Genomic DNA, 18,794 nt, shown 5'->3' with positions numbered 1-18,794 from the left:
TTGGTAGGGGTGTGTTTTTCCTCTTTGACAAAAACATCACTATACATCTACATTTCAGCACTACTTCATGTACCGAACAGAAGAGGACTATAAACCATACTGATAGAATGGGTGTTTGTGAATTTATATGTACTGGCAGAAGATTGCCCATTCATTGAACAGTAAAAAGTTCAAGAGAATCAAATGTGTGCTTGTTGTAAAAAAAAAGGCAAATTGGCTGTGTTGACAATTGAACCATTTGTCCACTGTCTTACCATCTTATACAGTGTTGCTGGCTCGGCTTTATCATTGACACCCATCCCCAACTCAGCAATGCCTCAGTAATTTAGCATTATTCTCTGCCAAAGATTTCATGCTGCTAAATAGTACATTGTCCCAGTAGATCTCATTGTTTTTTTCCCATCCCCAAGTCAGCAGTGAGTTATTATCCCTCACATTCTGACTCTGCAGTGCTCCCGATAGCAACTATTCTCACCTTAATATCAGGTCATCCCAACAGAGCTGTTAGAAGTATCCTTGTACTTCAACCCCTGCCTCAGCCACTCATTATACTTTATCTTTGATGCAGGAATGATATCCCTGGAGAATAGGACTCAAGTCCAACCCCAAAAACTGCCCCTATTTTCCTGCTCAGCAGAAGTCCCTTGACCTGTCACTCCCCCAAATTCAGTTAAGTGCTCCCGAAACTGCCAAAGACTGAACATTTATACAAGGTACCCCTTGTACATTTCCACAAATAAATGTTAGTTTATGCATATATAGATATGCATACATTAAGAATGTGTAGGTATTCTCTTGGAAGGAACAGGCATGTAAATGTCATATAATAGTTCTTTGAGACGTTCAAAATTTGACATATCTTGTTTTTTGTATGATATATGCTGTTATTTGACTCTTATGTATTTCTCTGCAGAGGATGATGGAAAACCACAGATTTTGGTGCTTCCTGTTCCTGTGCCAGTGTTTATTCCTGTTCCCATGCACCTGTACACCCAGTTTGCCCCAGTCCCGCTTAGTTTTCCACTACCCGTGAGTTTATTTTTTGGTCGACTGATAATGCTAGAACTCTCCTGTAAAGCTGATTAGTACAGGGCAAGAACATATCCGCACCCTTTGAGAAGTGCCAGAAATCCAGTGCTGTCCTATGTAGTGTGTTTTTATATAGAGTATATGGCATGCCCAGCTCACTTCTGTGGACTACAAAACTCCTTCACCTATGTTATGGAGGTGAGAGAAGATGCCCTGTAGTATAAACACACTTTCTGCTTTAGGGTGACAATGCTTCTCCTTCATTGATGTATGGTCAATCAGTGCTGTGACCCTAGGATAGGAAGTGTGTTACTGGCAGTGTCACCAAGTGTTGTAGCCACCAGATCTAAGCACTAGTAAGCTGCATAAAAATTTTTGTTTCTGGGCTTTGCTCCACTTAAAATGTGAACCAATAAAATTCAGAGAAGTGTTAATGTAAAAATATATAGTCATTGATATAAGGCAGATTTTTTACTTTTTTGTAAAATTGGCCAAAGGCTAGAAATTTTACTTGTTAAAAAGGCAATTGTTTATTGATTTTCGATTATTATATATAACAAAATAATTGTTGCAAGTATTTGGCTATAAAGGGGTCTTTTGGACCCGCATAATAAAATCATGCCTAAGTGTGTCACTAAACAAAGGCATAGTAATATGTAATTTTTTTTTTAAAGCGAAATAAATGAGTTTCTTGATTTACCTGTGTTGGTTTGCTGCAGTGCCATTGTGTGTGGTGGTGCAATATCTTTTGGAAAAAATACTGCAGGTTTATTTTCCTGTCCACCCCTGGTACTTTGGCATCCCATTAAAAATAAATGGGCCACCTTAATGCAGCAACACGAAAGCAGACACGTGTGAATTTGATTTCACTAGTGCAGAAAATCTACTAACATTCTTTTTATATGTATGATTTAAACTCTGGATTGCAATTGTCAAATAATTTGTAAAGTTTTTTTTATGACATATAACAATCGCATTCATTTGTAGGTTCCAGTCCCAGTGCTGATCCCCACAACTCTGGACAATGCTGATAAAATTATAGATGCAATTGAAGACCTCAAAGAAAAAGTTCCATCAGATCCCTTTGAGGCAGACATTCTCCAGATGGCAGAAATGATTGCTGAAGATGAAGAAAAAGAGAAAACATCACACGGAGGTGAGCAACAATAGTGGATGTAGTGTGAAGAGCTTTGGCAAAAGTATAGCTTGGTATTACCATAGTAATTTTCATTGATCTCCAGATTATGGTTGGTGGGCATATTTGTCATTACTTTGCTTTCACATTATTGTATTCTGTTTTCTGAATTATGAGTGCAGTGTTGTACCTTTGGTCATGTTTGGCTTTGTGTGCACAGGCAGAGAGTGTTTGAAGCAGAAAGTAGAAAAATCTCATGATGAGATTTGTTGAACAGGGGCACCACAATCTTACCTTTTTCTGCTTCCCCACATACTCATGTGTTTTTTGTTTTTGTTTTTATAAATAACTGCGGGCAAAGATCAAAAAACGATATAGCATGCAATATTTGTATCGTGATTTTTATTTTTATATATATATATATATATATATATATATATTTTATCCAACAAAAGTTTTTTATTGATTAAAAGGTGGTATACAGCCATTAACAGCGATACATTAACCAACATGTCCATACACACAACCATCTAAAACGGGTTAAAATAAATTCTGCATTTCCACAATGTCACCACTCCTAATACATATATGCGGAGCTACTCACCCCACATTCCGTCCCAATAACCTGTCCATGACCAGGTCCAACGGGGCAAGTCCCGGTGTATCCAGCCACGGGGCTCAAAATCATGTGATACATTTAATCAAAATAATGCTTTTGATAATGGAAATTTTGCAAAAATAAATGCTCAGTAAAAATACTGCATAAACCTATCAATTTGCTAAAAAAAAATAAAAAAATTTAAATATAAAAAACATTTAACTATAGCTCTATTTAACCACTTAAGCCCCGGACCAATATGCTGGCTAAAGACCCAAGGGGTTTTTACAGTTCAGGACTGCGTCGCTTTAACAGACAATTGCGCGGTCGTGCGACATGGCTCCCAAACAAAATTGGCTTCCTTTTTTCCCCACAAATAGAGCTTTCTTTTGGTGGTATTTGATCACCTCTGCGGTTTTTATTTTTTGCGCTATAAACAAAAATAGAGCGACAATTTTTAAAAAAATGCAATATTTTTTACTTTTTGCTGTAATAAATATCCCCCAAAAACATATATATAAAAAAAAAAAAATTTCCTCAGTTTAGGCCGATACGTATTCTTCTACCTATTTTTGGTAAAACAAATCGCAATAATCGTTTATCGGTTGGTTTGCGCAAAATTTATAGCGTTTACAAAATAGGGGATGGTTTTTTTTTTTTTACTAGTAATGGCGGCGATCAGCGATTTTTTTCGTGACTGCGACATTATGGCGGACAATTTTGACACATTTTTGGGACCATTGTCATTTTCACAGCAAAAAATGCATTTAAATTGCATTCTTTATTGTGAAAATGACAGTTGCAGTTTGGGAGTTAAACACAGGGGGCGCTGTAACATTTAGGGATCACCTAGTGTGTGTTTACTAGTGTAGGGGGGTGTGGCTGTAGGACTGACACCATCGATCGAGTCTTCCCTATATAAGGGATCACTCGATCGATGCGCCGCCACAGTGAAGCACGGGGAAGCCGTGTTTGCACACGGCTCTCCCCGTTCTTCAGCTCCGGGGAGCGATCGCGACGGAGCGGCTAAAAACAAATAGCCGCGCCGTCGTCCCGGATCGCTCCCCGAGCGGACCCGACCTCCGCATGTACCGGGGGGGGGGGGGGGGGTCCCGATCGGACCCCCCACCCACGTCTAGCAGAGGACGTACAGGTACGTACATGTGCCTGTCCGTGCCATTCTGCTGACGAATATGTACATGAGGAGGTCGGGAACTGGTTAATGAATACTGGGCTCAGTTCACTAGGTGTTAAAGCATGATTGTTTTAGTTTTAAATGACACATGCAGTATTTAACTTGGGAACGTGCAATCCACAAAATGCATGTTAAATGTCACATCACGTTTATTTAATTTTGCAGTATTTATATGTATGTTTGCACATTATTGTACCGCAGACATACTGCAGCAGGAACCTGAAACATTTGGTAGTGACTGCTCAGGGCTGCTGACTTTTAAGGAGCCAGCCCCCTAACAACCATGACCCATCTTTGTTGTCAGCCGGGGATTCCTCACTGACAGCAAAATGTAAACAGAAGAGCCAACAGTATAATTATTTTTTGTTTTTTTTAAAGTGTGCAGTACCCCCCAATTCGTACAATGCCCTTTGGGTCGGTCCGATTTTTTTTATTTTGCAGTCGACCTCACGCAAAAAAAAAAAAGGTGCAAGGGTCCCCCTTTCCCCCAAAATCAATACCAGAGCCTTATCCAAGCATGTAGCCTGGTAGGTCAGGAACTAAAACTGTCCTTACTAGTGGGCCCGTAACTCTGGCTGTGAGATTAATATGTCAAACTGGAACCTAATGCCGTGTACACACGATTGGAAATTCCGACAAGAAAACTGGATTTTTTGATATTTCGATATTTTGTCTCAAACTACTGTTGCATACACATGGTCAAACAAATCTTGTCGGAATTTACGACCGTCAAGAATGCGGTGACGTACGACGAGCTGAGATCAGTGAAGTTCAATGCTTGATTCTGAGCATGAGTGTTTTTTTGCACGTCGGAGTTGCATAAAGACGAGCGGTTTTTCCGTCGGAAAAATAGAGAACCTGCTCTCAATCTTTTGTTGGCGGAAATTCCGACATCAAAAGTTCGATAGAGCATACACACGGTCAGCATTTCCGACCAAAGGCTCACATCTGACTTTTCTTGTCGGAATTTCCGATCGTGTGTACGCGGCATTCCACTTAAACTGTGAGGACCTGCTGGAAGCTTCTCGGCTTTCCAGTATTGGGTATTGTGTATACACATGCGCAGATTACTCTGGTTAAATTGCTGGCATATGGACCTTCTGTCCAAGGAGCGTGTGACCTGCTTGCTCTTCAAGGAATGATGCCTCTTCAGACCAATAGCCTTCACATTATCATCAATGATATCACTGGAGGCAAAAGTGCCCGTCTGCCTCAGTGTAAAGAGTCCAGAGAGGTTTCCACTTTCCTTCCACTATTCTTGGAATAGAGACATTTAGGCTTTCCAAGCCTGGTTCTCTGGCTTCTTGCAGGCTTATGGCAAAACCACCAGCAAAGCCTTCATCAGCATAAAGGTGTCGTTGCATCCCCCCCCCCCCCCCTTTATTTTTTTCCCAAGTGGAGGAACCTTATGGGCTGTCGGGTATTTCTTTTACTCCGGGCACCCTTCACATTCTCCTGGAAGCTAAAGTGCCCATTTGCCTCAGTGTGTGTGAATAAGTCGCCTCCCTTTCCTTTCCCTGTTCTTGGAATAGGTGTGACTAGGCTGTTGTGTAGTTTTTCCCTTCGGGCAGGCAGCCTATCCAGGGTCTGACTTGGTGCATCTCATGGAAACCCCCATTTTGGTACACCCAGACAACAACCTCCTGTGGTGAAAACGGTCAACCTGGGTTGACCTGATGGTCTAAGTGTCTCCAGGGTTAGGATGAATCTTGCATCGTTAAAAATCAGTGTTGGAATTTTTTTCATCACCTGCAGGCAGTTTTACTCATGATTTTTATTCGGCAAAAGAAACAAGAGCATCCTGGTTTTCGCGTCTATACCCTTTATCTTGGCTGTTACAGGAGAGTTATGTGACTGTGGGTCACCCTCTTAGAGCCAACCTGTCTCCTCTTAGATTATATCAGCTCTTTCCTTTCTTGCTCTGGTTGAAGTTTCTAAGCCCACTGAATTGTCTGTCCCTGAGAATGGGTTTGCTCCTGGCCTGTAGAGTCAGTATTTAGTTCTGGGAATGGAGAAGACTTCTCTTGCTACCCTTTGGAACAACAATACATTTTTGACTTAACTACCTTAACCCCCGGAAAAATTGGCTGCCCAATGACGGGGCTATTTCTCTTCCGTTCATGAACGGACACAGCAGCCTTGACCTTGGGTTATATCCGCTTCTCCAGGAGAGGTTTAGGCAGAAACACAGCACTTAAAGCATGGGTCTTCAAACTATGGCCCTCCAGTTGTTCAGGAACTACAATTCCCATCATGCCTAGTCATGTCTGTGAATGTCAGTGTGTTACAATGCCTCATGGGATGTGTAGTTCTACAATAGCTGGAGGGCCGTAGTTTGAGGATCCCTGACTTAAAGTGTCAACAACTTTCCTTCAATGCAGCTCCTCCCAGGGGGCGTGGTTCCCCGGGTATAACCCACACCCTGTTCTAACAGCCTCAGTTTTTCTCTGCCTAACGTCAGGAGAGGACAGGCACTCTGGAGTCCTGTACTCTGGAGATTTTTTTTCTTGCGATTTTTTTCGCTTTTTATTGTTTTGTTTCTGCATTTTTGGATCCTGAGATTCTTCTATCAACTGCCGACTGGGTGACAGGCTGGGTCTTGACTCTTGTAGTCCCCCCATTTTCGGACATCGATCGTGTGCCGGCCCTCGGCTCTGCTCTGGGTCGTCCACGACACCCCCCTTTGCTCCAGGGGCGGCCGGGGAACATTTTGTTCTAGGGCACACATATGACCGGTCTCTATGGCTTTGTCACAGTGTGTCTGGCCGACAGCCATGCCGTTTAGCGGACGTTGGTTCTGTCTGGGATACCTCCAGCCGGTGGTCGCAGGACAGGTAAGTAGTGGCCCCTTGCTCAGGTAAGGTGGTGTGGCTGGAATTTTCCCCTGGGAGGTCGACTGAGGGTTTGCCCTGCTTTCCTCTCTCACTTAATTCCTCTCCCTCCTTTCCCATTTGGGTAGCGGCTGTGAGGTGGGGCCTTCCGGGGTCACTTTATTACACCGGGGGCTGTGTGTGTTCACTTTCAGGTCTTTTGAGTGTTGCACTGTGTTAATACTGTGCTGCGCTGTGTACTGTCATTCTTGGTGTTTTAAATGTGCAACGGCCGCCCTTTTGACGTGGTCGCGCGTTATATAGCTCGGCGGCCATTTTCCTGTGGTCCTATGGTGCTTTTTTCACATACGGCGGCCATCTTGGATTTTGTTTGGCCTCGTGCGGCCGTTTTAGCGCTGCAAAAAGACCGCAAATCCTCCTGAGGGGACAGACGCAGCGCAGCCGGCTTCTCAGCACACCACAGGCTTGTCTCGGCTCACGCTGCACCGGGCGGGGTTGAGCGTTCCCTGGGGGTCCCTATCTCTGTTACTAACGGCCAGGAGGTGACCGGTGGGTGTTTCTGCTTTGCAGTTTGGGTGACACAGCGGTGGGGCACTATGGAGCCTGAACCAGGCACTTCTTCCCCAGCAATGCCTGAGTTAACCCTTGATGTCCCTCCCCCTGCCACATCTGTTGAGGCAATGTCTGCTGTCCTGGAGGCTTTTCGCACCAGGTTTGAAGCAGCTAGTGCCCACATGGGGGGTAAAAAGCGCCCCCTCCCTGAGCCTGCTTCTGGGGATGCCTCTTGACACCGAGTCATGCCCTGCTATTGCTTCTGCCTCTGGTTCTGTAGTGTCAGAGGATGCGGCCTTAACCCACGCGGACAGTGAGGATGACTCTGCTTCAGGGACAGCTGCTGATAAGGAATTTGTTAGAGCTCTTATTTCTGCGGTGCGTGAAACTCAAAAACTTGAGGTTTTGGCGGAGGCACCAGATGTGCCGGTCCCTTTTGGGTTCCGCAAACCGCCGCGCACCACAAAAGTGTTTCCTTGTGTTCCTTATTTGGACAACTTATTGTGCAAGGAATGGGATACACCGCAGAAAGTTTTTGCTGTTCCAAAGTACTTTGCGACCCGTTATCCCTTTGAGGAGGACTTTTTTAAAAAGTGGGTCTCTCCTCCGTCTGTGGACCCTCCCGTGTCCAGATTGAGTAAGGCCACCACGTTACCCGTGGAAGGGGCTCCTGCATTTAAGGACCCTGCTGATAGGAGAGTGGAGGCTGTGGCCCACTCCCTTTTCACTGTAGTGGGTTCGGCTGTAAGGACGGTTTTGGCTGGGACCCTGGTGTCAGACTGACCGAAAGGGCGAAGCTCCTGCTGCAGGAGCTGGAGGAGCGGAATGCTTCAGAAACCTGTAAGGACCTGGCTGAACAATTGGTTCAGGGTCTGATGTTCGTCTGTGAGTCGGTCCTTGATATGCTTCCCTTGCTTTCCAGGGCCTCCGCCTATGTGGTGGTATTGCGCCGCCTTGTGTGGCTAAAATGCTGGTCAATGCAGACCAATCCTCAAAAAAGGCCTTGGTGGATTTGCCCTTTAAGGGTGAGCGGCTTTTTGGGTCATCCCTGGATGACATCATTAAGGATGCCACGGGTGGTAATAGCATGCTGCTTCCACAGTCTGGGAAGGGCAAGGAGCCTCGCCGTAAGCAAGGCCCCTCCTTTACTACCCCCAAGCATTTTTTTTTTTGTGCGCCCAGCACGGCGGGAAAAAATCCGCAAGGTGCTAAGGCCCCCGCTGCGGGGCAGAGGCGCGCCTGGTACTGCAAGCCTAACAAGCCTGCGGACAAACCTGCTTCCGCATGAAGGTCTGCCCCGCGGGTGTCTCGGGTGGGGGGCCGGCTTCGCGAATTCGCTGCTCAGTGGAGGTCTCGTCTTTCCGACCGTTGGGTTTGCGAAGTGGTTTCCTCTGGGTACAAGATAGTTTCTCTCTTGTCCACCAAACCGATTCTTTCCTTCCAACCTCCAGCTTCCTCCGGAACGCTGGCGGGGGCTGTCCAGGATCTTCTGGTCAGGAGTGATTGTGCCAGTTCCCTCGCAGGAACGGTTTCAGGGGTTTTACTCCAATCTGTTTGTGGTCCCCAAGAAGGAAGGGGTCCGTCCAATCCTGGACCTCAAGGCCCTCAATTGTTTTTGTCAAGGTCCAAAAATTCAGGATGGAGTCGATTCGCTCGGTGATAGCGGCACTCCATCAGGGGGACTTCATGGCGTCCTTGGATATCATGGACGCGTACCTGCATGTTACCATATGCACAAAGCACCAGAGATTTCTGCAATTTGCGGTCGGGGAGGACCACTTTCAATTTGTGGCCCTCCCGTTCGGCCTGGCATCGGCACCACAGGTTTTTACCAAGGTGCTCACCCCGATACTGGCCCTGCTGAGACAGCGAGGGATCGCTATCGTGGGGTATCTGGACGACCTTCTCCTGCGAGCTTCCTCAGGCTCAGAGTTAGAGGAGGATGTGTCTATCACGTGTCAGACTCTCCAAGAGTTCGGCTGGCTTCTGAATTTCCAGAAGTCAGTGTTAGTTCCGTCCCAGAGACTGGAATACCTGGGGCTAGTCCTGGATGCTGCGGAGGCGCGGGTTTTCCTCCCGACGGAGAAACTGAAGATCCTGCGATCTGCTGTGCAGCAGTTGTCGACCCAGAAGTGGTCGTCTCTTCGATTCTGCATGAGAGTTCTGGGTCTGATGGTGGCCTCTTTCGAAGCAGTCCCATATGCCCAATTCCACACCAGGGAGCTACAGAAGGAAATTCTGTCACGTTGGGACAAGCCCCCGTCATCTCTGGATTTCCAGATTCAGTTGAGCCATCTGGTCAAGTCCTCCCTGGTGTGGTGGTGGACTTCTCCGGTGCTTCGGACCGGGAAGTCTTTTCTACCGTGCCGCTGGACAATAGTCACGACGGATGCCTGCCTCTCCAGTTGGGAGGGGGGGGCGTTTGGGGCACCCGGTCAGCCCAGGGGCGCTTTACTCAGGAGGAGTCCCGCCTGCCGATCAATATTCTGGAGCTCCGAGCGATCAAGCTGTGCACCTTGCCAGGTGGTCCCTGGATCTGCAGGACCGACCGGTCAGGATCCAGTCCGACAACGCCACGTCCGGGTGTTCAGAATTGGCAAGCCGACTACCTGAGTCGCCAAACACTGGACTGAACAAAAGTGGGGCACTCCGGACGTGGACCTTCTAGCGTCCCGTCTCAATCGGAAGGTGCCATGGTTCGTTGCCAGGTCGAAAGACCCGTGGGCGGACGCGTTGGTGGCACCTTGGGGTCATTATCGCCTAATTTACGCCTTCCCTTCTCTGAAGCTTCTTCTTTGCCTGCTGCGCAGAGTGGAAGCCGAAGGGATTCCAACAATCCTGATCGCCCCATATTGGCTGCGCCGCTCCTGGTACGCGGACCTGGTGCGTCTGGTGGCAGACGTCCCCTGGCGTCTACCCCTGAGAGAAGATCTTCTGTCGCAGGGTCCGATCTTTCACCCTGCTTTACAGTCGCTGGCTTTAATGGCGTGGCTGTTGAGAGCCAGGTGTTGAAGGACCGGGGCCTATCGGGCTCAGTGATTTCTACCATGCTGCGTGCACGGAAGTCTACTTCTAGGAGAATTTACCATCGTACGTGGAAGGCCTACATCTCTGTGTGAGGAGATGAAGTGGCACCCCCGTACATACGTGGTGTCCCGGATTCTGCTGTTCTGTTTCTACAGCGGGGAGTGGACCAGGCTCTCGCCTTGAGTACGGTCAAGAGCCAGATTTCTGCTCTGGCTGTTTACTTTCAGCGTCCCTTGGCAGCGCACTCTTTGATACGCACGTTTGTGCAGGGGGTCCGGCATGTGGCCCCTGCTGTGCGCCCTCCACTGCCTCCATGGGATTTGAATTTAGTCCTTTCGGTGCTTCAACGAGCTCCCTTTGAGGACATTCGGAAGATTCCCTTGTTGACTCTGTCACAGAAGGTGGTTTTTCTGGTGGCGATTACCTCGATCAAATGGGTGTCTGAACTGGCGGCCTTGTCCTGCAAGGCTCCCTACTTAGTCATCCATAAGGATAAGGTGGTGCTGCGTCCGCAGCCTTCTGTTCTCCCAAAGGTTGTTTCGGCCTTTCACATTAATGAGGACAATGTTCTTCAATCCTTATGTCCTCAGCCGAAGAACCTGAAGGAGGCCACTTTACATTCCCTGGATGTGGCTCGGGCCCTTCGAGTGTACTTGTTGGCGACAGCTCCGCTCCGGAAGTCGGACTCACTGTTCTTGTCGGTGTCTGGTCCCAGAAAAGGTCTGGCAGTCTCGTCGGCCACCATTTCCAGGTGGATCTGACGGGTTGTGCTTCAGGCCTATGCCCTGAAGGGGCGGGCGCCTCCCTTTCGGGTCACGGCGCATTCGACCAGGGCGATCGGTGCTTCTTGGGCTTTCCGCCATCAAGCCTCTGTACTACAGGTGTGTAAGGCAGCGACCTGGTCGTCGGTCCACACGTTTTCAAAATTTTACAAGGTGGATGCGAGTGCATCTTCTGATGCCTCCTTTGGCCGCAGGGTGTTACAGGCGGCAGTTTAAGGTTGGAGTTCCTCCGTTGAGTAACTCCGGTTTTGTTTGGGGTGAAGTTTGGTTTGCTATGTTGTTTTCCTACCCCTCAAATTTTTTGACACTGTTTGGGGGCGTCCCTAAGGTCAAGGCTGCTGTGTCCGTCCATGAACGGAAGAGAAAATAGGATTTTTGTACTCATCGTAAAATCCATTTCTCTAAGTTCATGGACGGACACAGCACCCACCCCTCCTTTTGTTTGTACTGCTTGTTACGAACTGAGGCTGTTAGAACAGGGTGTGGGTTATACCCGGGGAACCACGCCCCCTGGGAGGAGCTGCACTGAAGGAAAGTTGTTGACACTTTAAGTGCTGTGTTTCTGGGTAAACCTCTCCTGGAAAAGCGGATATAACCTAAGGTCAAGGCTGCTGTGTCCGTCCATGAACTCAGAGTACAAAAATCCTATTTTTTTGCGGCACTGTCACTTGAACTGACAATTGCGTGGTCGTACGATTTTGCACCCAAACAAAAATTGACATCCTTTTTTCCCCCACAAATAGAGCTTTCTTTTTGTGGTATTTGATCACCTCTGCGGTTTTTATTTTTTGCCCTTTAAAAAAAGAGTGAAAAAAAATTTGGAAGTGGACACAACGAACACTTTTGACACTATTTTAAGACCATTGTCACTTATACAGCAATCCGTGCTATAAAAATGCACTGATTACTGTGTAAATGACACAGGCAGGGAAGGGGTTGAACACTAGGGGGCGAGGAAGGGGTTAAGTGTGTCCTAGGCAGTGATTCTAACTGTGAGGGGGCTGGTCTACAAGTGACACGACCATGATCGCTGCTCCCGTTGCCAGGCAGCAGGAGATCACTGTCCTGTCACTAGGCAGAACAGGCAAATGCCTTGTTTACATAGGCATCTCCTCGTTCTGCAGCTCCGTGACACGATCGCGGGACACCGGCAGACATAGAGTCCGCTGGTATGGTCACGGAGCTCGCAGCGGGCGTGTGCCCGCTAGGCAGCAGATCCAAAGCAACTTGTAGGTACATTGCTTTGCCTGCCTGTGCCATTCTGCCGATTTGTATATAGTCGTTAGGTAGTCGGCAAGTGGTTAATATGCATTCTGCTAATGGCCTACAGGAAACCTTAAAAAGCAATCTGGGTAATAGCTGTTCACTTTTTTCGAAGCATTGCCCTCCTTATGACTTTGCATTGTCATCACCCCCCCCTCCCCCCCTTCAGGTGCATATAATTCAGCCTCTGACAAAATTGTTTCTACCAGTCTCTGAGTTCTTCAGAAAGCGTTCATGTATAGAATGCAGCAGGACAACCACTTGGCAGGGGGCCGAGAAGCTAGTGGAGATCACTGAAGTAGCATGATACTACAGTGATTTCTGGCTTCTAGAGCAGGGATCACAAAATGGCGGAACTGCAGTTTGGACTCAAATCAAGTGACTGTCCTGTCCAGAGAGTGGGAGTCTTTTCAAATTAACAAGTGGGTAATCACCGCTTGTTAACAGCACCCACTCCCACCCCCTGCTCTGCTGTGAGGCTGACAGCGGTGGCCAAGCTGGAGACCCAGAAGAGGACACCCTAGACCAGGGGTGTCAAATTAAAATTCATCGGGGGCCGCATTAGCAGTATGGTTGCCCTCAAAGGGCCAGTTGTATCTGTAGGACTATGTGATGGGGACGGACGGATGGGGTGGGGTGGGATGGGTTGGAGTGGAGTAGGATGGGATGGGATGAGGGCCGGGATGGGATGGTGACGGGGTGGGGTAGGATGGGATAGGATGAGGTGGGGTGGATGGGATGGGGTAGGATAGGGTGGGATGGGATGGGATGGAGGTGGGTCGGGTAGGATGGAGTGGGATGGGGTAGGATGAGATGGGGCTGAGTGGGATGGGTTGGAGTGGAGTAGGATGGGGTGGAGTGGGGTAGGATAGGGTGGGGTGGGATAGGATGGGGTGGAGTGGGGACAGGATGGGGGTGGATGGGATGGGGTTTGGTGTGTGTGGAAGTCTTACAGATCTCACTTATGACCAATAGAGCACACAGCAAGTATCCATGCCCCCAACCCCTGTGTGTGTTGTAACTTGCACAGACCTGCTCGGTGTCACTGCTGCACGATGACTGCTTCCTCCACCGGCTCTCTACTGCTAGAGAGCATAACCTCCCCCACCTGTGCTGCCTCTTTCTGAGCTGTGATGAACGAGGGGACACTTGTACCTGCAAGAGCCTGTACGATGTCACCTGGGCTAATCCTGTGCCTCTCACTCGCTACACCGCTGACAGTCACATTGCATGGCGCTCCCTTGGAGATGGAAAGGACACTTTACCAGGGGTGAACACATACCTCGCAGCCCGCACACATATCTGCAAGTATTCCATGCTCAGCAGCGTCTCCTCAATCCCGGAAATGAACACAGTGACAGAGAGAGAGAGAGATAGTGAGAGCGGGGGAGGTGATGGGCGGGTTCTGTGCAGGCTGGTATAAACACTCTCCCGAAAGACTGCATAGAGGAAGACACCATCTGGTCTAAATGTGTTTCCGGGAGGATGTTTACTTGTGTTGCCTGGGAGACAAAAGAGGTGGCGACCTGACGACCGTTGCGCGGGCCACATGGCAAGGTCTGGTGGGCCGGATTCGTCCCGCGGGCCTTGTGTTTGCCACCCCTGCCCTAGACTAAGTGCCCCTACCCTGACGAAGGTAGGACAGTGCAGGGGAGGCTTGCATTGAATGTGGCATTGTGATATAAATGAACACTGTTTTTTGGGGCACTACAATCTAAAGGAGCATTGTAATGTGAAGGGGAACTAAGAACACTCTGGGACTGCTTTAATTGGGGGGACGGGGGGGGGGACAGTGATGTGAAAGGGGGGTCTATCTACACGGATTTGAAGAGGGGTCTGTGATGTGAAGGGTAGTCTGAAGACATGATGTACAGAGAAACTGGTGTTATAGCACAAACCTCAGATTCAGACCTCTGCCAGAAAGAAATTTTATTGACCAGACCTCCGTAAATCTTAATTCAAGACACCTGTTCTAGAGGGATTCTCAGGCTTGGTACTGTATATGCATAGTTACATTGATCCAGCTCTTCAGTACCAAACCCAGGTATAGATATCTTTTAACATGAAGTATGCAGGCTAAAAAATGTTTTACCATAAATTATATTTAAAACGGTAATTGTGTAAGATCTTGTTGCTTATCACCAAGATCTATACCCAACTAGCACTGCATAAAGATTGATGGATTATTTTTCATAATTGCCAGTCTTAAATAATAAGGTAATCGCTATTTTGAAATTGTTGTGTTTGTCACAGACCAGGGCAGTACATACAGTGGAGACTTGGAATCTGAAGCAGTGTCTACACCACACAGCTGGGAGGATGAATTAAACCACTATACTTTGAGGTCAAACAACTTGCAAGAAACTGATGCAGACCTTCAGCAGCTGTCCAGAGTGGGAATCGAGCAGGACTTGGAGACAGACTTCCCAACAGGTTTGTCAATTGTAGATCTTTAAAAAAAAAAAAAAATTAGCGCATTTAGAGCCAACAGACCTGGACATTTTGGGCTAGATTTACACTACTGCGTCTCGGAAACACTTTCACATACATGCACGTTCTTGACACATGAAATGCACTGCTGTTTAGCACCGCCATGAGTGTGCCATTCTAAATGGCTCCGCCATGCATTGGAAACCGTGGCATCTTTTTGCACACACTAAAGTGGATGTAAACCCTCAGATATACCTAGTGAAGTGAACAGCCTCAGATGATACAGAGATGAAACAAATCTCCCTTCATAAGTTTTACATGTATATCTGCTGTCTTCAGCTTGCTATATTCTTTAGAAAGTGCACAGCGTGTTAGAATTTTTTTTCTTCCTGTTCAGCACTGGGAGTGAAGTCTTTGTATACGCTGGCAGACAGCTGATTGGAGGAAAGGCGCACACACACACACACACTCCACATAGGCAGAGGAGGGAAGGAATGTACAGAGCTGTGCTGTGAATAGACCAGCTCTCTGCTAATCTAGGTTAATTGGCTTCTGTCTAAATTGGCCCTAGTATATGAATGTGACTTAGGGACGTTAGATTGTAAGTTCCTTGAGGGTAGAGACCGATGTGAATGTATATGTAAAGCGCTGTGAAAATTGGTGGCGCTATATAAATACCTTAAATAATAATAATCGCCCATCCCAACACAAGTTTCAGGCTGGCTCTATTTGGTTGTCGGAGAACTTGTCAAAAGTTATTCACTTTTAAACTAGCGCCATGTAATTCAGTCCAGTGCGATTTTTTTAAAAAAAAAGTCACCCCCCCCTGCATTTCTTGTTGTAGGATAGAATTGGCTGTCCTGCGCACACACACAACACCACTTGCAGTGATATGACCGAAGCCTTATACTAACTCGCTAACTTGAATATCCTTTATTAACTATGTATATATAAAATTTGCAAATCTGAAGTCTATTTGTTACGTGTTTTAGCACAAACCACAATTAACCAACCCCCCCCCCCCCCTTTTTTTCCCCGCAACTAACATAACTTATGGGTGGCAGTAATGATATGTAAAGACACTCAAAGTCACACTTGCAGCCATGATTTTTCTTTTTTAAAAGCAGACTGTGGGCTATATTGTAGAAAAGATGGAGTTTCCTACCTACCTACTCCTTAGTGGCGTTTGTCATGCCCTATCTGTAACTAATAAATGTATTTACTTCCGTTGATTCATTGAGTTAAGCAGTGTGCTTCATTTAAAGTCCCAACATTTAGTAATTCTTTCTTCGAGTTTCCTGAGAACACTAGAGGCATCGGTGTTTAAAAAGAAACCCCTGATATCTCAATAAAGAGTAACTGTTAAGCTCCCTCCCTATGAGACAGTGCTTTATCAACCACCTTGTGATAGCAATAAAGTTATGAGGAAAAAAAAAATGTATGGGGAGATAAAAATGTTTAAATTTCAATTCCCTACCCCAACTAAAGTACACAAACTCACATCTACATAAATGACTATTGCTCAACACTTGTTTGGTATCGCAGGTGCATGTAAATCAAACAAGGCCACTGCCGTGGCAGATGTTACTAGGTGGAGGGAATGGAAACCAGCGATCTCCCTTCGCTAGAATCAACACTGAAGTGATGTGCATTATGCCAGGGTTTGACAAATTTGCTTGGACTCTAGGAGCCAGCTAAAAAAGTTAGGAGCCAGAAACGCGCCCCGCCAAGCTTGCGCGCAGAAGCGAACGCGTACGTGAGTAGCGCTCGCATATGAAAGTGGTGTTCAAACCACACATGAGTTATCGCAGCGATTTGGTAGAGCGAGAGAAATAATTCTAGCCCTAGACCTCCTCTGTAACTCAAAACATGCAACCTGTAGAATTTTTTTATGTCGCCTATGGAGATTTTAAAGGGTTAAAGTTTGTCGGCATTCCACAAGCAGACGCAATTTTGAAGTGTGACATGTTGGGTATAAATTTACTCGGCGTAACATTATCTTTCACAATATAAAAAAAATTTGGCCACTTTACTGTTGTCTTATTTATTTTTACAAAAAAAGTGTGTTTCCCCATCTCCCCAAAAAAGTACGCTTGTAAGAACGCTGCACATATACGGTGTGACAGAGTATTGCAGAGACCACTATTTTATTCTCTAGGGTGTTAGAATAAAAAATATATATAATGTTTGGGGGTTCTAATTAGAGGGAAGGAGATGGCAGTGAAAACACAGGGGAAGCACCATTAGCATTGCTGGTTTTATTGTCATACCAACGGGCACCACAAGATGGCGCCAGATCACAGAAGGAAGCATAGGCCTGCAGAAGGCCGCGCGATTGCCACCCTCCACTCTGTTCTTGTGTCACTCTGCATTATTTGCTAAAATAAACAGAGGTCTCTCAGAGTGGTAAAGGGTTATAGGGGTATCCCCAAAGGGCATGTCCAGCAAAGCTTTGCTAGTGTCTAATCAATTGAAGATGGCAGCCTATATACACAGGGTCTTTGAATATCTGGCCTGTGTCCTGTACTGTATGACAAGATTTTTTTTTTTTTTTGTTAGACAAGAGACTTGGTTTGTGGTGGATGGAGAATTCTGTTTGAAAAAAAAAAAAAAAAAAACACATTTAAGTGTATAAACAGCTTTAATTTCACCCAAAACGCAAGGACTCTAACCTCACACCAGTTTATCTAAAACTGAACAAAACATTTTTTTTAGAATGAACAGCGTGAATTGCGGTGGCAAATGTGTTCTAGAATACTATTCAGTAGCAGAAATGCAAGACTGCACGTTTTTACCTGTCCTTTTAATTCACTTTACAGAATCATTTGACCCACTAAAAGGTTCCAGTGGATTTGGTCGGTCCAGAGGCAGACGAAAACACAGAGATGGATTTCCCCAACCTAAAAAACGGGTAAGTGGGAGCCTCGTATTCATGTAAATCTTACTAGTAAAGGAGGGAACTCAAATGTGTTCAGAGGAATAGTAGGGATTTTGAGGATATCCTGCTGGGTAGATGGCTGATGCAGTTCTTTTAATTTGAAGAAATACTTGGCATTCATACAAGCAATAGACAAATTTATATTTTGCAATATGTATGCAAATGCAATATTTTGAGAGTTTGGTTTCGTGTTCCAAAGGATAAGTCGTCTTTTCTGTGACACTTTATTGCACAAATGCAAGTACATATTCAGTATGCATCTTTCTGTTTAATTGGCCTTAACAGTAAGGACTAAGAAGTGATCTTTGTGTATACATTTTGCCATATTATGACCACTCTTGGCTGAATAGCATATGCCTTGAAAGAAGGTGATGAATAGGAAAAGGCACAACTCCTATGAATAATCTTCTCCCATTTATTGAACTGAGGAAAATTTTACATTGGCACATTAAAAGCCATAATGTTTACTCTAGGTTTGGTTGAATTACATAAGCATAATTTCATAAGTCCGGAGTACAATGTGTCCCAGAGCCTTTTTTACCATTTGTGAACAATCGTGATTTAAATTCTTACTCAAAATTTGAATATGTTTAATTGTGCAAATGTCTTTAATTTTTTTTATTTTTTACGTTTTTCATTCTTGTAGTTGCACCACATCTCAAAGGCATTGCGTTTGAGAGTGGAAAATTTGCACTCCATTCTGGGTTCCATTTAACCACTTAAGACCCGGACCAAAATGCAGCTAAAGGACCTTGCCCCTTTTTGAGATTCGGCACTGCGTCCTTTTTTTCCCCACTAATGGACCTTTCTTTTGGTGGTATTTGATCACCTCTGCAGTTTTTATTTTTTGCGCTATACACAAAACTAGAGCGATAATTTTTTTAAAAAAATTCAATATTTTTTACTTTTTGCTATAATAAATATCCCCCAAAAATATATATAAACAATGTTTTTTCCTCAGTTTAGGCCGATACGTATTCTTCTACCTATTTTTGGTAAAAAAATCGCAATAAG

General features: G+C 46.0%; 1 protein-coding gene across 3 annotated transcripts in view; it reads left to right on the top strand.

Annotated features, from left to right (window-relative positions):
- The window catches only part of ZMYM4 (zinc finger MYM-type containing 4), a 142,862-nt gene that overhangs the window by 89,151 nt on the left and 34,917 nt on the right, over positions 1–18,794 (top strand). For all 3 annotated transcript variants that reach the window (XM_040337306.1, XM_040337305.1, XM_040337307.1), the window contains exons 18-21: positions 914–1,029; positions 2,017–2,185; positions 14,666–14,845; positions 17,662–17,753. In XM_040337306.1, coding sequence (XP_040193240.1) covers positions 914–1,029; positions 2,017–2,185; positions 14,666–14,845; positions 17,662–17,753 — 557 coding nt within the window. The remainder of the gene's footprint in view (positions 1–913; positions 1,030–2,016; positions 2,186–14,665; positions 14,846–17,661; positions 17,754–18,794) is intronic.

Source organism: Rana temporaria, chromosome 2, assembly GCF_905171775.1.
Source record: "Rana temporaria chromosome 2, aRanTem1.1, whole genome shotgun sequence".
In the NCBI taxonomy this organism is placed as follows: domain Eukaryota; kingdom Metazoa; phylum Chordata; class Amphibia; order Anura; family Ranidae; genus Rana; species Rana temporaria.
Note: the sequence above shows the minus strand (reverse complement) of the source record. Positions and strands in the feature narration are given on the sequence as shown.